The 23,065-nt window shown below is 36.8% G+C and overlaps 1 protein-coding gene and 1 pseudogene across 1 annotated transcript; one reads left to right on the top strand and one right to left on the bottom strand.

The window, feature by feature from the left end:
- Window positions 1-1,550: 1,550 nt before the first annotated feature.
- Window positions 1,551-22,399, bottom strand: LOC147000486 (vomeronasal type-2 receptor 116-like). The gene is made up of 6 exons (XM_085832564.1): window positions 22,036-22,399; window positions 20,872-21,163; window positions 19,768-20,580; window positions 18,189-18,416; window positions 14,656-14,779; window positions 1,551-3,990 (listed from the first exon to the last, which is right to left on the bottom strand). Exons 1-6 carry the CDS (start codon window positions 22,230-22,232, stop codon window positions 3,071-3,073), a joined length of 2,574 nt encoding a protein of 857 aa, XP_085688690.1. The 5' UTR covers window positions 22,233-22,399; the 3' UTR covers window positions 1,551-3,070.
- Window positions 17,872-18,034, top strand: LOC147000487 (U2 spliceosomal RNA; annotated as a pseudogene).
- Window positions 22,400-23,065: the final 666 nt, after the last annotated feature.

Below are 23,065 nucleotides of genomic sequence, written 5' to 3'. Positions count from 1 at the left end.
CGGGGAGTTGAGTCCATTGATATTAAGAGATATTAAGGAAAAGTAATTGTTGTTTCCTGTTATTTTTGTTGTTAAAGTTCGCATTCTGTTCTTGTGGCTGTCTTCTTTTAGGTTTGTTGAGGGATTACCTTCTTGTTGTTTCTAGGGCGTGGTTCCTGTCCTTGTATTGGGTTTTTTTTCTGTTATTATCCTTTGAAGGGCTGTATTCGTGGAGAGATAATGTGTGAATTTGGTTTTGTCGTGGAATACTTTGGTTTCTCCATCTATGTTAATTGAGAGTTTGGCTGTGTTCTTTTAGTGTCTGTATAACATCCGTCGAGGATCTTCTGGCTTTCATAGTCTCTGGTGAGAAATCTGGTGTAATTCTGATAGGCTTGCCTTTATATGTTACTTGGCCTTTTTCTCTTACTGCTTTTAGTATTCTATCTTTATTTAGAGCATTTGTTGTTCTGATTATTCTGTGTCGGGAGGTATTTCTTTTCTGGTCCAGTCTATTTGGAGTTCTGTAGGCTTCTTGTATGTTCATGGGCATCTCTTTCTTTAGATTTGGGAAGTTTTCTTCTATAATTTTGTTGAAGATGTTTGCTGGTCCTTTGAGTTGAAAATCTTCATTCTCATCCACTCCTATTATCCGTAGGTTTGGTCTTCTCATTGTGTCCTGTATTTCTTGGATGTTTTGAGTTAGGATCTTTTTGCATTTTACATTTTCCTTGATTGTTGTGCCGATGTTCTCTATGGAATCTTCTGCACCTGAGATTCTCTCTTCCATCTCTTGTATTCTGTTGCTGATGCTCGTATCTATGGTTCCAGATTTCTTTCCTAGGGTTTCTATCTCCAGTGTTGCCTCATTTTGGGTTTTCTTTATTGTGTCTACTTCCCTTTTTAGGTCTAGTATGGTTTTGTTCATTTCCATCATCTGTTTGGATGTGTTTTCCTGTTTTTCTGTAAGGACTTCTACCTGTTTGATTATGTTATCCTGTTTTTTTTTAAGGATTTGTAACTCTTTAGCAGTGTTCTCCTGCAATTCTTTAAGGGATTTTTGTGCTTCCTCTTTACTGTCTTCTACCTGTTTACCAGTGTTCCTTTGTATTTCTTTAAGTGTGTTATTAAAGTCCTTCTTGAAGTCCTCTACCATCATCATGAGATATGCTTTTAGATCCGTGTCTAGCTTTTCCGGTGTGTTGGGGTGCTCTGGACTGGGCGAAGTGGGAGTGCTGGGTTCTGATGATGGTGAGTGGTCTTGGTTTCTGTTAGTAAGATTATTACGTTTACCTTTCGCCATCTGGTAATCTCTGGGGTTAGTTGTTGTCGTTGTCACTGTTTAAAGATTGGAGCAGAAGCTGTGTTCCACTCACCAGCAGTCTCAAAATCCTGTGGAGGGGGTCGTGGGTAGCTGGCGGGTGTCAGCCGACCCTGCGCTCTAGCTACCCCAGTGCTGGTCCGCCCGGAAGAGCACGTTTTTTTTTCATAGTAATTAATGAGAAAAATACTAAAACAAATTATTATACAACCTGAATGATTTTTCTGGACTACATAAGGGGTGGGAGAAAGAATAAAGTGGTTGGGACATTGCATTTTGCACCCATCAACAATGTGTATGTATGTGTATGTGTAAATTTTGTGTAGGAGTATGTTGAACCTTTTTACTTTCCAATGTATATATGTATGTATGGATGGATGGATGTATGGATATATGTGTGTGTAGATGTGTGTTTGTTTCCATGTGTAAACTGTATGTGTGTGCTGAAATTTCATTCCATTCATATCTTCTCATATGTAGATATGTAAAGATGTCTGGGTGTGTATTGGAGCTTGTTCCTTCCACCAATTGTGTGTATATATGTATGGGTATTATATGAGAAATAGTTGGAACCTGTCTGTTTGAACTTTCTTACATCTACCGATTTGTGTGTATATGTGCATCTGTCTATATGTGTGCATATGTGTTTATGTGAAATGCTTGGCTTCAGCCATCAAATGTGTGAGTGTGTATGTGTTTGTCTGTCTCTCTGATTCTCTGTTTGTCTCTATGTGTCAATGTATGTGTGACTTTTCTAGTACTTCTATTTGCCTCAACCACTGTGTGTGTGTGGTAATGTGCATGTGAATGTGTATGTATGTGTGCATGTGTTTGTGAATGTTTGAATCTCCCCCACTTTTCCTTCTCTAGACACTGGATATCGTAGCCAGTATCCTCTGTGCATTTCTGGACCAACAAACCCATGTCAGCTGATGTCAACACAGACTTTAACCAGCTACCTGCCTTGGGTTACTCTGTGGTGTCAAAGCTGATCTTTTGCACAGACTCATCAAAATTCCACACATAGAAGAGATTACTTCAACAAGCTGTGCTTTCCATGACAATTTCACAAGTATGTCTTTGATGATATAATTTAAATTGAGAGTTATCTGTAGAGTGTCTGAAAATAAATTCAGTCATTTCTACTCAAAGCTGATCTTTTCTTTGTAAGTTACTATAATTGTGACACCTTAGGAGAACATTACAATATACCACTATATAGTTTTTGTAATGTTCTTCTGTATTTTTTAAAAATTTTATGAAAATTTAGTTGTGTGCATTATGTGTTTATGTGTGTGAGTTTGTGTGCCTTATAATGTGCAAAAATAGCTTCAGGTACATATGCAACACAAAAGAGAGCATCCTGTTAATTGTAGCTATTGATACAGGTGTTTGGTAACAGCAGGTATTGGGGCTGAGTATTGGATTAGTTCCTCTACCGAAAGAGTCCAAGATTATATTTAAAGAGACATCAATTCCTCTTTGTAAATATTCTAACAACCTGTGGATAAGAATATACCTCTTTCCTCTATGCTGCTAGAAGTACTCCTCTAACAAAGAATGGTTCAGGATTATATTATCTCTTTCTGTCAAAAGAAGATTGTTTCAGATCATTGTGGAAAAATATAGGATCAATGGGAATATCAGCAGACATGGTATTGCTAGGCAATATCCATAGAGGAAACAGTGAGAGTTATTCTAAAAGCAGATAGGTATGGCAATATAATTCAACATTTTGTGATTATAAACCAACTATACATTTTTCAGAATTTATGAAATTCGAGCATGGGAAGATGATTTAATCCTGGTCATTTCAAGAGAATTCCGGTCTGGTCTAAACAATATTGTGTAACATTTAGAAACAAAGATGCATCCCAGCATCCCTGCACTGGAAGCCAAAGTGGAGAAGATCTCCACAGCCACCATGACTTTGCCTTTGGTGCTATGGTAAACAGGGATGAAAGTGACCCAGACACTGCAGAACACCAGCATGCTGAATGTTATGGATTTGGCTTCATTAAAGGCACCAGGAAGTTTTCTGGAAAGGAAAGCCAGAGTGAAGCTCCCAAAGGACAGGAGAGCCAAGTATCCCAGAATAGAGTAAAATGCATTGACTGAACCCTTGTGGCAAACAATGATGATGTGGCCATGTTCAGATTGTGCATCAATATCAACAGAAGGAGGAGAAGCTCCCAGCCAAACTACACATATAATAACTTGGATGAGAGTGCAAAAGAGAATGATGTAGTTAGATGCCCCTGAAACTAGAAAGTACTTCATCATTCTTTGAGAGGCTCTAATTTTGAATGCCAGAACTACCACAATTGTTTTAGCTAAGACAGTGGAGAGAGCAACAGTGAATACAACTCCAAATGTGATTTGTTGTAGAACGCAGGTGACTGAGTTTGGATGGCCAATGAAGAGCAAGGGGCAGAGGAAACAAAAAATGAGTGAGATGAGCAAGATATAGGTGAGAATTCTGTTATTGGCCTTAACAATTGGAGTATTGTGGTGCTTCACAATGACGCCGAGAATCACAGTTGTGAATGCCGAGAAGCACAAGGAGAGTAAGGAAAGTGCCATCCCCAGTGGTTCTTCATAGCTGAGAAATACAACAGCTTTATGAATGCAGTGATTCTGTTCTGTGTTAGCATATTGGTCCTCTGGACACTGGACACAATTATCCACATCTAATGGAGAAATGAAGATATTGTTAGTGCAGCTTCAGCTACTATACTGACAGGATATTTCATTTCAGCATATAGAAGAAGTGCTGCAATATATGAGTTTGTTTGTTGTTGCAGGATTTTCCCTGTACAATCACATTAAGGCAGTTGGAAGTTTGTGACTGGACAGTAGAAGGGAGGCATATCCAGGAGTTGAGGAGACAGAGTAGGGTCTGAGGAGCAGAGAGGGAACCAGAATGGAGACTGAGGTGGTGTTATCAAAAGTTTAGAATAATTGTGTTAAAGCTTTATTATTATCCTTTGGCTCTGAAATTATTGTTTTGACATTTGTTAATTGTGTTATTACTGATACATAAATCTGATTGGCTAACTATGCATTAAGAGTTTTGATTCTACCCAGTAATTATGCTTTGATATGGTTAACCAGGGATGTGAGGGGTGTTGCCTGAAAGCAACCGGAACATAGGGGGCCCCATCAAAAATTAGCCTGGTGGGAGCCATGTGGCCTAGCAGGACTTGCAAGTTGGCAGGCTGAGAGTCAGAGGGAGTGAGAACACCCTGTGAAGAGGCCTGCTCTAGATATTCACCATAACATGTTTTTTAGAATGCATTGAAAGTCACTGTTACATGAAATAATATTTTCCATTTTCGAATGGTGATCATCATTAGGCAAATGAAAGCAACAAAGTTTTTTTTGTCTATTTTACTATACTGTTTTGATCATGTATCATGGATGTGTTTATTTATGAGTATGGTTACATATAAAAGTCACATGAAGTATCATTAACTTGAGAATGATTAGGTTTATATAGAGGAAGCATGAAGGTGATAGTGAGACCTGAAATTTATACAAATATAATGTTGATTTTTATTAATTCCAAAATATTTTTTAAAAATTGTTCCAACTTTTGTCCTCTTATGACTACAGTAATACCACATTCCTACACCTTTTTTTTATCAAAGGGCAGCAAGCCTTTTTCAGAAGGTTAAAAGTTCTGTAGTTCCCACCATTGTGTGTGTAGGAAATCTGATTGCCATTCCAGTGAGTCACTGAATGATTGCAATACAGGATAAATAATGTACTTCCAAGGTTAGAAGTCTTTTATATGGTACAAAGCATTTGTGGAGAGCTGTTATTATTTTATTTGTTTAAGGGCTAAGAATTTAGCTTGGTTGTGAGCAAAATGTATTGCTTTTGGAGAATAATTGAGTTTGGTTGACAGTGCCAATGTCATGTGTCTCCAAACAACCTTTTTAAATCACTTATGTGTATGTTTAATGTAGAACTGTATGCGCATCACAAAGCAACTGGTAGGAGTTGGTTACCTACTATTATTCGATGGGTCTGGGGAAACTTACAGCATCATACTTAGTTGTGAATTATTTAAATTCTCAGCAATCTTACTAGCAATAAATGTCCTCTTATGATATCACTTCAATTATACAAGTTGGCACAAAAATCGCCCAGAAAAACTACATGCCTGCCATTTGTATTTAATTCATCCTAACAAAATAGTTATTTAATTAACATGGACTATGCTAGTGCCAATGCCATTTGAAATCTGTGGCTAATTCCTTTAAGGAACACACAATATTAATGTGCATCATTTCTGAAAGATCACAGACCTAGGAGTCCTCTACTGTATTTGTGTTGGGGGTCTCATATCAGCTGGTGTATGCTGCCTCTGTGGTGGTTTAGTGTTTGATAGACCTCAGGGTCCAGGTTAATTGAGACTGCTGGTTCTCATACAGGATGACCCTTCTCCTCAGTTTCTTTCAGCCTTCCCTAATTCAATAACAGGGGTCAGCTGCTTCTGCCCATTGGTTTGCATGCAAACATCGGCATCTGACTCTTTCACCTGCTTGTTGGGTCTTTTGAAGGGCAGTCATGATAGGCCCCAATTTGTGAGTGCTCCATAACCTCAGTAATAGTGTCAGCACTTGGGATCTCCCCCTATCTGGATGCCACTTTGGGCCTGTCACTGGACATTCTTTTCCTCAGGCTCTTCTCCATTTCTATCCCTGTAATTCTTTCAGACAGGAACAGAGATTATATAGGTATTATATAGGTCAGAGATGTGGCTGTGGGATGGCAACCCCAACCCTCACTTGATGTCCTGTCATCATACTCGAGGTGGGTTCTATAAGTTTCCTCTCCCTAGAGTTAGGCTTTTCATCAAAGGTCCTTTCCTTTGATTCCAGAAATTCTCTCAGATCTCTGGTGCATTCTGGAAGGTTTCCCCAAACCTCCTATTTCCAGAGTTTGCCTGTTTCCATTCTTTCTTCAGGCCCACAGGCTTGAGTCCTTTTCTCTAAACCTCAATAGACTGGAGTTCTCAGGGAGTTTAGAGGTCATGTGGGGTGGTGGTCTGCACATCCACATAGGATGGGGGTGAGGAGGAGGTATGGGATGTGGAACAACCAAAGGGTGGATCAGGGTTGAGGGAATATATCATGGAATGTAAAAAATGAATTTATTTAGATAATTGTGATCTTCCTTCCCAGATCCTGACAGGACTAGTCTGCCCGGGTGAGAGTGGGGACTACAGAAGCTAACAGCTTCTGGGTAAGGCAGGAGCCACAGAGCTTCTAAGGCAGAGCCATTTTGGGCTCCTGACATCCGGGCACCTTCCTTGACAGAGGAGAGGTGTCCACCCCGCCCAGGAGGTCTTTGCTGGAGCATCTGCAGGAGCCATCTATGTTCCCAGCTCCTGCCAATACTAGTCTGCACAGGTGAGAGTGTGGACGACAGAAGCTAACAGCTTCTGGCACAGGCCCTGTTTTTGGCCTTCATATTCTGCCAGGAGGCAAATCAGAATAACAGATATCTGTGCACCTTCTCTGCAAGAGGAGGGCTTGCCTGCAGAGAGTGCTCTAATGACTGAAACTCAGGAGAGAGCTAGTCTCCCAGATCTGCTGGTACAGGCTTACAGAATCACGAAAAGAACAAGCTCTAACCAGAGACAACTATAACAACTGACTCCAGAGATTACCAGATGGTGAAAGGCAGACTTAAGAATTTTACTAACAGAAACCAAGACCACTCACCATCATCAGAACCCAGAACACCCACCTCAGCCAGTCCTGAGTACCCCAACAACCCTGAAAAGCTAGACTCGGATTTAAAGGCATATCTCATGATGAAGGTAAAGGACATCAAGAAGGACTATATAACTCACTTAAAGAAATACACGAGAACACTGCTAAAGAGTTACAAGTCCTTAAAGAAAAACAGGAAAACACATCAAAACAGGTGATGGAAATGAATAAAACCATACTAGACATAAAAAGGGAAGTGGACACAATAAAGACAACCCAAAATGAGGCAACACTAAACATAGAAAACGTAGGAGAGCAATCTGGAACCATAGATGCGAGCATTAGCAACAGAATACAAGAGATGGAAGAGAGAATCTCAGGTGCAGAAGATTCCATAGAGAACATCAGCACAATAATCAAAGACAATGCAAAATGCAAAGATATCCTAGGTCAAAACATCCAGGATATCCAGGACACAATGAGAAGACCAAACCTACGGATAATAGGAGTAGATGAGAATGAAGAGTTTCAACTTAAAGGGCCAGCAAATATCTTCTACAAAATTATAGAAGAAAACTTCCCAAACCTAAAGAAACAGATGCACATGAACATAGAAGAAGCCTACAGAACTCCAAATAGACTGGACCAGAAAAAAAATTCCTCCTGACACATAAAAATCAGAACAACAAATGCACTAAATAAAGACAGAATAATAAAAGCAGTAAGGGAAAAAGGTCAAGTAACATATAAAGTCAGACCTATCAAAATTACGCCAGATATTTTAACCAGAGACTATGAAAGCCAGAAGATCCTGGACAGATGTTATACAGACACTAAGAGAACACAAATGACAGCCCATGCTACTATACCCAGCCAAACTTTCAATTACCATAGATGAAGAAACCAAAGTATTCCATGAAAAAACAAAATTCACACATTATGTTTCCATGAATCCAGCAGTTCAAAGGATAATAACACAAGAAAACCAATACAAGGACAGAAACCACGTCCTAGCAAAATCAAGAAGGTAATCCTTTAACAAACCAAGAAGAAGACATCCACAAGAACAGAATGCCAACGTTAACAACAAAAATAATAGGGAGACACAATTACTTTTCCTTAATATCTCTTAATATTAATGGATTCAACTCCCCAATAAAAATACATAGACTAACAGACTAGCATCACAAACAGAACCCAGTATTCTGCTGCTTACAGAAAACCCATCTCAGGGAAAAAGACAGACACTACCTCAGAATGAAAGGCTGGAAAACAATATTCCAAGCAAATGGTCTGAAGAAACAAGCTGAAGTATTCATTCTAATATTTAATAAAATCGACTTTCAACCCAAAGTTATCAAAAAAGACAAGGAGGGGCACTTCATACTCATCAAGGGTAAAATCTTCCAAGAGGAACTCTCAATTCTGAATATCCAAGCTCCAGATACAAGGCAGCCACATTCATTAAAGAAACTTTAGTGAAGCACAAAGCACACATTGCACCTCAGACAATAATAGTGGGAGATTTCAACACATTACTTTCATCAATGGACAGATCATGAAAACAGAAACAAAACAGAGACACAGTGAAACTAACAGTAGTTATGAAACAAATGGATCTAACAGGTATCTACAGAACATTTTATCCTAAAACAAAAGGATATACCTTCTTCTCAGCACCTCATGGTACCTTTTCCAAAATCAACCATATAATTGGTCACAAAATAGGCCTCAACAGATACAAAAATATTGAAATTGTCCCATGCATCCTATCAGATCACCATAGACTAAAGCTGATCTTCAATAACAATCCTAAATAATAGAAAGCCAACAATCACATGGAAACAACCATCTTCTCAATGATACCTAGGTCAAGGAAGGAATAAAGAAAGAAATTAAGGACTTTTTAGAGATTAATGAAATGAAGCCACAACATACCCAAACTTATGGGACACAATGAAAGCATTTCTAAGAGGATAACCCATAGCTCTAAGTGCCTCCAAAAAGAAACTAGAGAGAGCACACACTAGCAGCTTGACAACCCACCTAAAAGCTCTTGAACAAAAGGAAGCAAATTCACCACAGAGGTGTAGATGGCAGGAAATAATCAAACCCAGGGGTGAAAACAACCAAGTGGAAAGAAGAAGAACTATTCAAAAAATCAACCAAATATGGAGCTGGTTCTTTGAGAAAATCAACAAGATAAATAAACACTTAACCAGATTCACTAAAGGACACAAGGACAGCATCCTAATTAACAAAATCAGAAATGAAAAGGGAGACATAACAACAGATCTGAAGAAAACCAAAGCACCATCAGATCCTTCTACAAAAGTATATACTCAACAAAACTGGAGAACCTGGATGAAATAGAAAATTTCTAGGCAGATACCAGGTACCAAAGTTCTATCGATAACCACTTAATGATATAAACAGTCCTATATCCCCTAAAGATATAGAAGCAGTCATTAATAGTCTCCCAACCAAATAAAAAAAAGCCCAGGACCAGATGGGTTTAGTACAGAGTTCTAGCAGACCTATAAAGAAGATCTAATTCCAGTTCTTCACAGACTATTCCACAAAATAGAAGCAGAATGTACTCTACCCAACTCATTTTATGAAGCCACAATTACTCTGATACCTAAATCACAGAAAGACCCAACAAAGATAGAGAACTTCAGACAAATTTCTCTTAGGAATATTGATGAAAAATCCTCAATAAAATTCTTGCTAACCGAATCCAAGAACACATCAAAACAATCATCCATCCTGACCAAGTAGGTTTCATTCCAGGGATGTTGGGATGGTTTAATATATGGAAACCCATCAACGTAATCCATTATATATACAAACTCAAAGACAAAAAACACATGATCATCTCGTTAGATGTTGATAAAGCATTTGACAAAATCCAACACCCATTCATGATAAAAGTCTTAGAAAAATCAGAAATTCAAAGCCCATACCTAAACATGATAAAAGCAATCTACAGAAAACTAGTAGCCAACATCAAAGTAAATGGTGAGAAGCTGGAAGCAATCCCAGTAAAATCAGGGACTAGACAAGGCTACTCACTTTCTCCCTACCTATTCAACATTGTACTTGAAGTCCTAGCCAGAGCAATTCGACAACAAAGGGAGATCAAGCTGACACATATTGGAAAGGAAGAAGTCGAAATATCACATTTTGCAGATGATAAGGTAGTATATATAAGTGACCCTAAAAATTCCGCCAGAGAATTCCTAAACTTGGTAAACAGGTTCTATGAAGTATCTGGATATAAAATTAACTCAAACAAGTCAATGGCCTTTCTGTACACAAAGGGTAAACAGGCTGAGAAAGAAATTAGGGAAACAACACCCTTCTCAATAGTCACAAATAATATAAAATACCTTGTCGTGACTCTAATGAAGGAAGTGAAAGATCTGTATGGTAAAAACTTCAAGTTTCTGAAGAAAGAAATTAAAGAAGATCTCAGAAGATGGAAAAAACTCACGTGCTCATGGATTGGCAGAATCAATATAGTGAAAATGGCTATCTTGCCAAAAGCAATCTACAGATTCAATGCAATTCCCATCAACCTTCCAACTCAATTTTTCTTTTCTTTTTCTTTTTTTTTTTTTTTTTTGACTCACGGATTTTTATTTACATTTGTCTACAGTATCATTTCCTTATGAAATGAACTAGTACAGCTCAATTAAACCAAATCAAATCATAATCATCTGAACTGTTGGTAAACTCCTATTAGCTAAATTTATAATCTTGCATTTGCCTAGTACAGTTCAAATTTTAAATACAGAAAGCACAAAAACAAACCAAGGCTAACACGTTGGATCTAGAAGATCTGGGCAACTCAGAAAGTCGACTTTCGAGAAGTCTGAGACACAATTACAAGAGAGTAAGAGTTCGTGTGCAACCTACAGTAAATGGAGCAAGGAAAATAAGACAAAAAACAGGAAAGCTTGTAAAAATATTACCAAAATATTTCTACGTACGATATTTTGTTTTCATCTTTAGATCAGTTGAGAAGAGAAACACTCACTTTAAAATAAAAACATTTTGTTTGATCTGTCTACTAAACATCTTAGAAGGCTTTACTTATTTAAACTGCAGCAGACAGATACTAAAGGAGAAACAGGAAAAATAATTCCCTCACAAGGAGCCCCAGCACAACTGTTGTTCCTTATATACTTACTCTGCTTTTGCTGCTGAAGAGACTGTTAAAGAGAAACCTTTTAACTTTTAAACCAGAGAACAAAATGGATCTCAAGTGACCAGATTTTAATTTGAGAAATAAAACTCCGAAAGCATTTTAATCCATATGGTTTTCTTTTTCAGATGAGGAGAAAAATGATTTTGCTTAAATTGTGCAGAAATAAGAATTCTTCTGTTACTTAGGTATCTACAATGTTCAAAATCAGACATCACAGGGCAAATGTTCACTTAAATTCATGTCCCTGTCAGCCTGCCACTGAGAAACAAGTTTCAAAAACTTTCTTCAATTTGCTCATTAACTATGACTTAGCCTTTTTAAAAATCCTTTATCAATCAAGTACAATATTTGGTAACTAGGATTTGGTAAAAGGATATCTGCATTTCTTAAACTTTGAGAAACATTTTGAAATATGATGTGATTAACCTTTTTCTTCTATAATTTCTACAATCCTCTTGCATTAAGAGGTGTAAAGCTGTTAAGAGACAATGATTCTAAGGCACCCTCAGCTTGTTCCCAGTTGTCAGCTTTGCAACGTAGTTAACTGCTGGTAAGAAATTACTGGCACAGGTAAATAACATAACCAGATTGACTACTACCCCCATATGAACATAAATTGGTTATTCCAACTAGCTTATTAGCTTTGCCCATGTGTCTGAAGTCCAGGCAAGCCCAGGCAACCCCAACTCAATTTTTCAAGGAAGTAGAAAGGGCTATTTGCAAATTCATCTGGAATAACAAAAAACCTAGGATAGCAAAACCTCTTCTCAATGATAAAAGAACCTCTGGTAGAATCATCATGCCTGACCTAAAGCTGTACTACTGAGCAATTGTGATAAAAAACTTCATGGTACTGGTATAGCAACAGACAATTAGACCAATGGAATAGAATTGAAGACCCAGAAATGAACCCACACACCTATGGTCACTTGGTCTTTGACAAGGAGCTATTGCCATCTAGTGGGAAAAAGACAGCATTTTCAACATATGGTGCTGGCACAACTGGAGGTTTTCATAGAGAAGAATTCGAATTGATCCATTCCTACTTCCTTGTATTATGGTCAAATCTAAGTGGATTGAGGAACTGCACATAAAACCAGAGACTGTGAAACATATAGAGGAGAAAGATGGGGAAAGCCTTGAAGATATGGGCACAGGAGAAAAATTCCTGAATAGAACAACAATGGCTTTTTCTGTAAGATCAAGAATGGATAAATGGTACCTTGTAAAATTGCAAAGCTTCTGTAAGGCAAAAGACACCGTCAATACGACAAAAAGGCCACCAACAGATTGGGAAAGGATCTTTATCTATCCTAAATCAAATAGGGGACTAATATCCAATATATATAAAGAACTCAAGAAGGTGGACTCCAGGAAATCAAATAACCCCATTAAAAATTGGGGCTCAGAGCTAAACAAGGAATTCTCACCTGAGGAATACCGAATGGCTAAGACGCACCTGAAAAAAAAGTTCAGCATCCTTAATCATCAGGGAAATGCAAATCAAAACAACCCTGAGATTCCACCTCACACAGGCAGAATGGCTAAGATCAAAAATTCAGGTGACAGCAGATGCTGCTGAGGATGTGGAGAAAGAGGAACACTCCTCCATTATTGGTCGGATTGCAAGCTTGTACAACCATTGTGGAAATCAGTCTGGTAGTTCCACAAAAAATTGGACATTGTACTACTGGAGGATCCCACAATACCTCTCCTGGGCATATATCTAGAAGTTGTTCCTACCGGTAAGAAGGACACATGCTCCACTATGTTCATAGCAGCCTTAGTTTTAATAGCCAGATCATGGAAAGACCCAGATGCCCCTCAACAGAGCAATGGATACAGAAAATGTGGTACATTTACACAATAGAGTACTACTCAGCTATTAAAAAGAATGAATTTATTAAATTCCTAGGCAAAATGATGGACCTCGAGGGCATTATTCTGATTGAGGTAACCCAATCATAAAAGAACTCACATGATATGTACTCACTGATAAGTAGATATTAGCCCAGAAACTTAGAATACCCAAGGTACAAGATACAATTTGCAAAACACGAAAGACTCAATAAGAACGAAGACGAAAGTGTGGATACTTTGCCACTTCTTGGAATGGGAGCAAGACACCCATGGAAGGAGCTAAGAGACCGAGTTTGGAGCTGAGACTAAAGGATAGACAATCTAGAGACTGCCATACCCGGGGATCCATCCCATAATCAGCCTCCAAACAATGACACCATTGCATACACTAGCAAGATTTTGCAGAAAAGACCATGATATAGCTGTCTCTTATGAGACTATGCCAGGGCCTAGCAAACACAGAAGTATATACTCACAGTCAACTATTGGATGGATCACAGGGCCCCCAATGGAGGAGGTGGAGGAAGCACCCAGGGAGCTGGGGGCATCTGCAACCCTATAGGTGGAACAACAATATGAACTAACCAGTACCCCGGAGCTCTTGACTCTAGCTACATATGTATCAAAAGATGGCCTAGTTGGCCATCAGTGGAAAGAGAGGCCCATTGGTCGTGCAGACTTTATTTGCCTCAGTACAGGGGAATGCCAGGGCCAAGAGGTGGGCGTGGTTAGGTGGGGGAGTGTGAGTGTGAGGGTGTTGGGACTTTTGGAATAGCATTGCAAATGTAAATGAAATAAATATACAATAATAATAATAATATATATAAACAAATCATTTAATAATTACTCATACAAAACAAATAAAAGAACAATGTGTTCTATTATGGAAAATTTTAAATGGGCACGATATATAATAGTAATGATTAGAGGGCCCCTCATATTTTCATATCATGTGTCAAGAGTGATGCTCTGTTTTCTAAATTTCAAATAACTGATCTTTTGAAAAAAAGAATGTTCCTTTTTATGCAAAACATCCCTTTTCCGAAGAAAATACTCATTTGAATATCTTATAATTTTACAAGTTATTATTTTCTCTGTTCATTTATCTTCAGAGGAACTGGGTTTGTTTACCCATACCCACATGGCTTTTTTTGTCTTCCATGTGCTTCTAAACAGGCAAGGTTAGAGTGGCCTTAGGTAAAACAATATATATCAAGTCAAAATAAGTAAATCTTTAAAGATTAATGATCTACATACACTATTAGAGCATGAAATACTAGAAAAGATCTTTTGAAGAGTACATTTAAATTTTCTTATCAAAACAATTATTTGAGAGTATGCCATCTACTATGAATTTTCAAGGTATAAAAGATGCAGGCCAATTTCTACTTTTTTTCTTAATAAGGACATATTAAATTATTGTACTCTTATAATGAGTAACTTAGGACAGAGATTTATTTTATTTTTAAACTTTTATTTTTAACTACTTCAGCAATCCAATATGGGAGCAAGATGACAATCCTTTTGAAGAACTTATTCCAGCAGGAAATACTCACTTGTCTCATTAGAAATTTCATTTTCTGGGCAGGGTTTGCAATGAAAACAGCATGCTGCCATTCCATCCATCTCGAATTTTCTAGATCCAGGACCACAATCAGCACTGCACACAGAAGTTGGCACCTAAGGAAAAGTAGACATATGCTGCTATCAACATTTTTACTTACCCTTCCATAATTGTATTATATAAGTATTTGATATTAATAAACTAATTTTATACACACCAACAAAGTTAGCAGATCTTATTTAGTGCATTTTATGATGTCAGATATCAGTAGATGGAAAAATTGAGGAAAAATTGAATTGTTTCCCAACTCCTTGAAATTCAAGAAGGTAACCTGATAGCTAAAGGGGTCTGCAACCCTATAGGTGGAACAACAATATGAACTAACCAGTACCCCCCAGAGCTCATGTCTCTAGCTGCATGTGTATCAGAAGATGGTCTAGTCGGCCATCTTGGAAAGAGTCCCCTTGGTCTTGCAACTTTATATGGCTCAGCACAGGGTAACGCCAGGGCCAAGAAGTGGGACTCGGTGGGTAGGGGAGTGGGGGAAGGGTATGGGGGACTTTTGGGATAGCATTGGATATGTAAATGAAGAAAATACCTAATAAAAAATAAATTAAAAAATGGGCACAGAGCTAAACAAAGAATTCTCAACTGAGGAATACTGAAGGGCTGAGAAGCCCTTGAAAAAAATTCAACATCCTTAATCACCAGGGATCTGCAAATCAAAACAACACTGAGATTCCACCTCACAGCAGTCAGAATGGCTAGAATCAAAAATTTCGGTGACAGCAGGTGCTGGCAAGGATGTGGAGAAAGAGGAACACTTCTCCATTGCTGGTGGTATTGCAAACTGGTACAACCACTCTGGAAATCAGTCTGGCAGTTCCTCAGAAAACTGGACATCCTACTACCTGTAGATCCTCTACTGGGCATATATGCACAAGATGTTCCCACTGGTAATAAGGACAAATGCTCCCCTATGTTCACAGCAGCCCTATTTATAATAGCAGTAGCTGGAAAGAACCCAGATGTCCCTCAACAGAGGAATGGATACAGAAAATGTTGTACATTCTAAACATTTTTAACAAATGTGCAGCTTTGTCTTTAAGAGGGATTCCTAAGTGCAATACCAGAGTCTGTGTCTTAATTTTCTGTCTTTCTTTGGATAATTTACCCCTAAGGGTTGCTTCTCCTGACCCCAATAAGAAAACATGAATCTTTTCCTAATTGGTGTGCAACATGCTATAACTAAGCATGTTGCTATGGGGGGGGGCAGTCCCCTTTTCTGAAGAAAGAAAGAGTAGTGGATGGGAGGAAGGGGATGGATAGGAGAAGGAATAGGAGTAGATGAGGGCATGTAAATTGTTATCAGTATATAAAGCAAATGAATGAATGAATGAATGAATGAATGAGCAAGCTACATTTAAAAATGATTGAAGCTGGTGGAACCTGCTCTTAACAAAAGAGAGTCTTTCCATCAACGAGAGTTCTCCCCTGTGCTTTCATATTTGCTCCTATTTCCACAATATATTTTAAGTAAAATTTGTCAAGGACTATTTTATTTCAAAAGCTGAGTATTTATTTCAAACTTGCTATTTATATGTTTCTAATAGACAGATGTCTACTTTTCTTCCATTATTTTGGATATGTACAGCAGCAATATAATGGATATACAGTGGCTACTGAGAGTGGTTTCTTTTCTGTCTTGTTCCCATTGGTTTTAAATTTGATTTTTAGACCATGCATCCTTGTTCACCTATGAATTTTATTTTTTCTTGTTGTTTTATCCCTGTCATAGTTTGAATTTTGTACTTATAAAGCCTTTTTTTTTCAATCCTCAATTTGGAGCATACCTTTTATGAGATTATTTACTGATATTTATTTGGTTTATTTCATATATATACATATATATATATATAATGTATATATATATATATATATATATATATATTGAAATTCTTTCATTATTTTCTAATTTAGTGAAATCCTTTCATTTTCGCATTCAGTGTCTCAGTGATTAAAGATTTCACATTTTTATTGTATTTTCCAGAGGTGATTACTGTTCTTCTTTATTTCTTTTTCATCATTCTTATAATCATTCTTTGATTCCTTGTTTGGTATATCATTGTACATACTTTTACTTAAATCTAATGTTTAAATATTTCTTTGATGTCTGAACATGTTTGTTTATTAGATTACACACTGAGATTAGTATATATATGTATATATATGAATATGTATATATATATATATATATATAAAACACTGATTGCATTCTTAAATTTTTTTTCAAGGAAATGTTGTTATAAGGCTCATGTAAATTCTGGATAGAAATCATGTGAGATTTCTATTCTATCCTCTAGGTTGATACTCAGTTATATCATTTCATTTTCAGCTCCTACGTTCTTTTCCCTAAGAATGGAATTCTTAATCACATTGAGGAAGAATAGTAACTTTAAATTTCATATTATCAGAGCAACAGGAGATATTCAAATGAAATTAGGCAATTTGAATATGAAACACTAAAACTAATCACATCAGAATTCATAACTATGTTATAACCACCATACCTATGAGATATTTAATTTTCAAATTTTCTCAAAAATTAATTCTTATTACTACCAATTTTTCCTCATATACAGCATGCAACTTGCACAGACTTCTTTATTTGAATGACCTATGCAAAAATGGATGGGGCCAGACAAGTTTCCTTTAGTGAGCATTGTGTCTTACAAGGTATGCTTCAGGGCTCTAGACATGGCTAAATTCTCAAAAACAATTGTTACTCAGGAGTAGGAGCCATGTTTAATTTCCAGTACCCACTGTGTGGCAAGAAGCTCTTGCAAATGCTCAGAGGTTTGAATGATTCTTATGCTTTCCATATATACTTTTCATGCAGGTGTTTCACAGATATACATACTGACAAAACAACCATACCAACATAGCAAAGAAACAAAAGAAGAGAAGGTATAGTTCATACAGGTATCAAAATTTGTCATAAAATATTAATGTATGGCTAGGTAATGTTGTAGGAAATTTAAAACTACTTGTTAAGCAAGCTTGAAAATAATATAATAAAAATTTGTGACTTAGTTATTATGCATTTACTCTGTCTTTACAAAGATCCAAGGTCTTTAAACATCCTTTGAAAGGGTTTATCATAAGATTGGAACTTACTCTGTCATTAATAATTAGACTAGTAGCATATATACCTTCTCAGCCTTTTGGCTAAGATCAAGTGTAGACTAGTAGCATATTTCTCACTATACTGGAATAACATAAACTGTTTTCTGATACAGTTACTCTAATATTAAAGGCCTGAAACAGTATCTGATATGATACAAATACAGTGTATTCATGTTGGAAATCCTCAAAGAATTACTAAAATGTGACATAAAACATGAAAAAATAAACATAGTATAGGATGCTACAAATTTATCTTGCACATGGCAATCAGTTTCAAGGACATTTGGATGCACATACTTGAAAATTCAATTTAAATTAGCATAATTAGGCTGAACCCACCTGTGTACTTCCTTTTGCCCACTTTATCATAACTTCAGATAAATGTACCTGTTGACCATTTGGAAAATAGGGACTAACCATCCCTATTTTAACTCTAAATCCAAGGCCCTGTGGGAAATTCCAAGTGTAGAAAATGTCATATTCTTCCTGCAGTTTGTCTCTTTGGTTCATATTCACTATGTCTCCAACAGGATTAGTGAACTGCATCTTTCTCAGAGAGGGATCCAGCTGAAAGACAGTCAGCATAGTATAGAGTATATTCTCTTTTTTAAAGTAAGAAAGTATATTCTTATTTCATCTTAAAGGCAACATTATTGGCAATATGCTGGTGAAAATTTCAGTGAAATTCAAGGGCTGAACAAATTATAATGTTGTTATTATTTTAGTTCTCTAAGAAATTATCAAGCACAAACATATATGTAGACATCAACAATATTTGCAATATGAAATATACATACACATGAAACAGAGAGACTTGCATCCTTGTAGAGATGCACACATATCACAAGCACACACTTATCTACAGAAACATTCACATACATGTCCAAAGCCATGTATAAAAACACATATACACACAGACACACACAGACACAGAATATGCATCAAAAACTTCAAACAGACACAGATACACACAAAACACATAGTCAGTTACACACACATACAAACCCATGCACAGAGAAATATTCATAGGTTCACATAGACATATATTGACATCCACACAGTGACATTGACAGAGAAAAATTTGTGATCTCATGCATAGACAAACAGACAAAAATGAAAGAACATACACAAAACCCAGACACAGGCAGAAACATGCATTGATAATTATACACAGGAATACACATTCTCACAAAATGTACCAAACAGAACCAGACAAATTTATGTTTACTGCCCTAGATAGAATGATAGGGAGATTGGCAAAAAGTGTCTATAAATAACCCGTCTTCTCTCTCTCTCTCTCTCTCTCTCTCTCTCTCTCTCTCTCTCTCTCTCTCTCTCTCTTTCTGTTTATGTCTGTCTATCTTTACATCTATCATCTATATCTAGCTGTAGACACAGATACAAATAAAAACAGAATCTTACAAATAAGCAGTGAGAAATATGCATTCACTCACATCACCACACACAATTGTAGGGAACATAATTCTAATACAATTTTCTTTGTAAATACTCTCAGAGCAAGAAGTAATACCATAGGCTAGAGTAGGAACAGCATGAATTTGGATGAGTAGTTAAAACAATACCGAACAATGAGTACAATATGCTTGAAAAATAGTGAACAATGTCTCATCATTGAGTGGACTCATGTGGATGGGCTCAGTATGTTTTCATTATTAGAACATGTATGATGATATTCAGGTAATTTGTAACAAAATCGCAGGAATACAAGGACAGATTATGCCTTCTACTCTATTTCCTTAACATTAGAGTTTTATACTAATATAAAGATTTACTTGCTCAATAAAAGTTCTTTCTATTTTGGAAAACATTTTGTAGCACACTTGGTTTTGGGCATTTATAGTCTCTTAAAACTATATCATTAATAAAACTAAACATCATCTAAGAGTAGAAATATTACCTTCTTGCAGCTATAATTGTGATCTTTCCCATTGTCCTTGGGCAGATTATCAAACTTTTGAAAAGTCATCTGATGGAGTGCATGGGCAAAAGCATACACAGCATTGTATATGTAATAACTCTTTTCAATAAAAGCCATGTCAAAAGTATGTACCATTAACCATTCAAATGAGTAACTGGATGAGCAGTTCATCAGTGTCTTACATTTAGATGCTGAGACCTCACAGTTAAAGTGCATCCATTCCAGCTCTACCAGATATTCATCTGGGCATTTGACAGAGTTCAATGTCTGCACAAAATTTTTAAAACCAGAAATCTCACTATTGTGTTGTTGAAAAGCAAAAGTCCCATATTCGTTACCAAACGTAAAGTGTTTCATACTAGGACTGACATCCCACTGTGAAGTGGTGATCCATAGTCTCTGTATACCTAGGGATTCCCACATTCTAAAGCTCACAGCTAAAGTACTGTCTGTGTCACCATAAATGATGACAACATTTGTGGATGATGTCATGATTTGGTTGTAAAATACTTCAGCTCTTGACATGTATAAATTCATGTTGACTGGAATCATGTTGACAAAGGCAAAGCAGACTGTATATTTTTCCATCTCTCTTCTCAAATAGGAGAGAAATTGGATACCTTGATCACTGTCTGAGATGACCAACCCTACCCAGTTCCAACCAAAATGAATTATGAAGGATACCAGGGCAAGGGCTAGAGATGTATGATCAGAGGCCATCTGATGTAGATAGGGAAATTTTTCATGATCACTCAGGACAGGATGAAAGGGTCCATAAGTAATGTGAAGGAACTAGAAAACAGGAAGCAGCAGGAGGTACAATGAATTCTTAGAACATGTAAACACATTTTGTTCTGCATAGTTCTAAAAATCTTAGCTAAATATTATTCTCTCCCTCATCTATATTTCAAATAAGGTAATGTGGAAACCCCATCAAATCTGTGAATAACACCCGTGAACTACTTAGATTTACTTAGTCCTATCAAGGCCATGCTGGCACAGGAGATACATGATTTCATGACTGAATTCTCACGCTGCACCTCCTAACAAAAACCACACACTCATACAAACATAAAAATTTACCTGATCAGACAGGAAGTTCTTCACGATTGTATAAAATGTCACAGTTGTTGCCAAATTCCGGCTTGTAAGGGCCATTGCACATTTGAAGTATTCTTTACACAAATAATTAGGGAAAATATCATAATCTTGTATATTCGAATGCAGGAGTCTCATGGTTTCAGATTCACAGAGACAATTGACTGTTGAGAATTCAAAAAATAGAGACATATTTGGCAAAAGATCAGAGTTCCTGTTGATTTCATATATGGAAAACGCCAAAGCCAGAGCATATTTGTGATTTTCAGTCTCAGTTCTGTAAAAGTTGACAGTGTTTATAATTGACAGCAACTTACATATATCATTTGTAGTCAATAAAAGGACAGATCTGCACTGGATTTCATTATCCCCAACTCATAGAGATGAAATGATCTGTGTAATTTGGTTGAGATGACAAAGAACCTGGAAGATCATAAAACCTTCAGATGCTCATGAAAGGTCACCTTTCATAAATGAGATGTCACTACTATTAGCAATAGCATGATTTTCAAAGAACACAAACAGAACCCTTAGAGTCCATCCATTGCTTCCTTATTTTAAAGAGAGGGTAAAGAACTGGACTTCATAAGTTGTTAAAGCCAGTGAATTTGTATAGCTTAAAATGTAAACTTCAGAGTGAGCAAATATCTAACTTCAATTTTCATGCAGCATGTGTACATAAATGGGGACCACATGGAGCAAATTTATGAAGTAATTGAATATATATGTGTGTGTGTGTGTGTGTGTTCAGTTAATATCAGCAGTCTCTATGGCCATTTGCCTAAACACCTAGTAGGATTAAGTAGTATAAAATATATAAGCATTCTTATAGGCATTCTTTTGATAAGATACATTGGCTCTTGTGAAATGGAAACTGTCTAGGAGAGATATTTATGGACAGTTAAAGGTTCAGATTTGTTTTATTGCTAAGTTTCCATCCCTGTTAATGATATACTGATGGCAAAACATACTCTGTGTCAAGTTAAAGTCATAATATAGCATTAAGTCTGTTATAATATTTCAAGTTCTTTCTTCTTTTGCAGGCTGAAAACACCGTGCAAAAGCCTCAGAGCTTTGCTTTGCTCCTCATCCTCAGTAGTCTTGGGAAACATTCATGATGACTGTAATGGAAAACCCAAAAGCACTTACTGTATATTCAATATATTACTAAAATACTCTTTCTCCACAGGTTGTTGTACTGCATGAATCACGAAGGTACATCCTGTCTCCTGGTTTCTATCCTTGTTTTCATTTCGCTTTATTTTCCAAAAGCACCTGGGATGAATAAAATCAGCCACAAGAAGTGGAATGTTCAGTAGCAAGAAGATTAAAATCAAGGTGAACATATTTTTCCTGTTCTGAGTCTGGGCAGTATTGATGGTGAAGTGCCAAACAAATCAGCAAATCAAACAGGTACCAATATATTCCCATGTACTATTAACACTGTGTCCCAGGGAGATGCTACACATGCATTCATATTTCCATGTTTCCTCACCCCTGGAAGAATCACTGATGCTCTCTCCTGAGTATCTTCACCTGTTGTCCACTGTGTGATAAACTTGGTTTATAATACAGATGAGGATGATGTAGCTTGATGGTTGACATCACACATGTTTATGGAAATTAAGGTCCCTGGAAAGATTCCACTTTGTGAAAATTTGGTCCCAGGACTGCCTCAAAATCTGTTTATGTGAACACCTTAAATAATAGCAATGGATTTTGTTAGTTGATCCACCATGAGACATGCATTAATGGCTCAGGAAGGCCTCACAAAATCTGAGGTCATGATTACACACTGGCCATTGTGTCACAAATCCCCAGAGAGGGAATTTCAGCCTCATGTTTAGAGCATTTGCTATCCACTGAGAATGCATAACAGACATTGATACAGCACTGACAGATACAGAATATCTAAACAAAATCTATACTTACATTGTCTTGAGAATTTAAAATTATGTCCAATCTAGAAACGTCCTGAATCCTGCTCTATCCAAAACTATCCAGATCATCACAGAACCACATTTTCCTTACATATTTTTATTTTTGTTAAGATCATTATTCATCTTAATTTTTAAATACATTTAGAATATCCCCCTGTATAGTTAGGATTCTATTTTTTCTAATATATAGCCTGAAAGTTGATATGAATTTCATTAATTTTAAGTCTTTTATTTATTTA

Source organism: Mus caroli, unplaced genomic scaffold (genome assembly GCF_978045245.1).
Source record: "Mus caroli unplaced genomic scaffold, Mus_caroli_1 scaffold_18, whole genome shotgun sequence".
Lineage (NCBI taxonomy): Eukaryota > Metazoa > Chordata > Mammalia > Rodentia > Muridae > Mus > Mus caroli.
The sequence above is the reverse complement of the archived record's forward strand: the minus strand, read 5'-3'. Positions and strand labels throughout refer to the sequence as shown.

What these genes read in the sequence shown, in the direction of transcription:
- LOC147000486 (XM_085832564.1), bottom strand. Translation starts at nt 22,232, where the DNA reads ATGTTCACCTTGATTTTAATCTTCTTGCTACTGAACATTCCACTTCTT. An exon ending in AGAACTTCCTGTCTGATCAG is followed by an intron (nt 20,581 to 20,871) that starts GTAAATTTTTAT and finishes CCTGTTTTCTAG; the next exon opens with TTCCTTCACATTACTTATGG. An exon ending in TGAAATTTCTAATGAGACAA is followed by an intron (nt 3,991 to 14,655) that starts GTGAGTATTTCC and finishes TTTCTCCATTAG; the next exon opens with ATGTGGATAATTGTGTCCAG.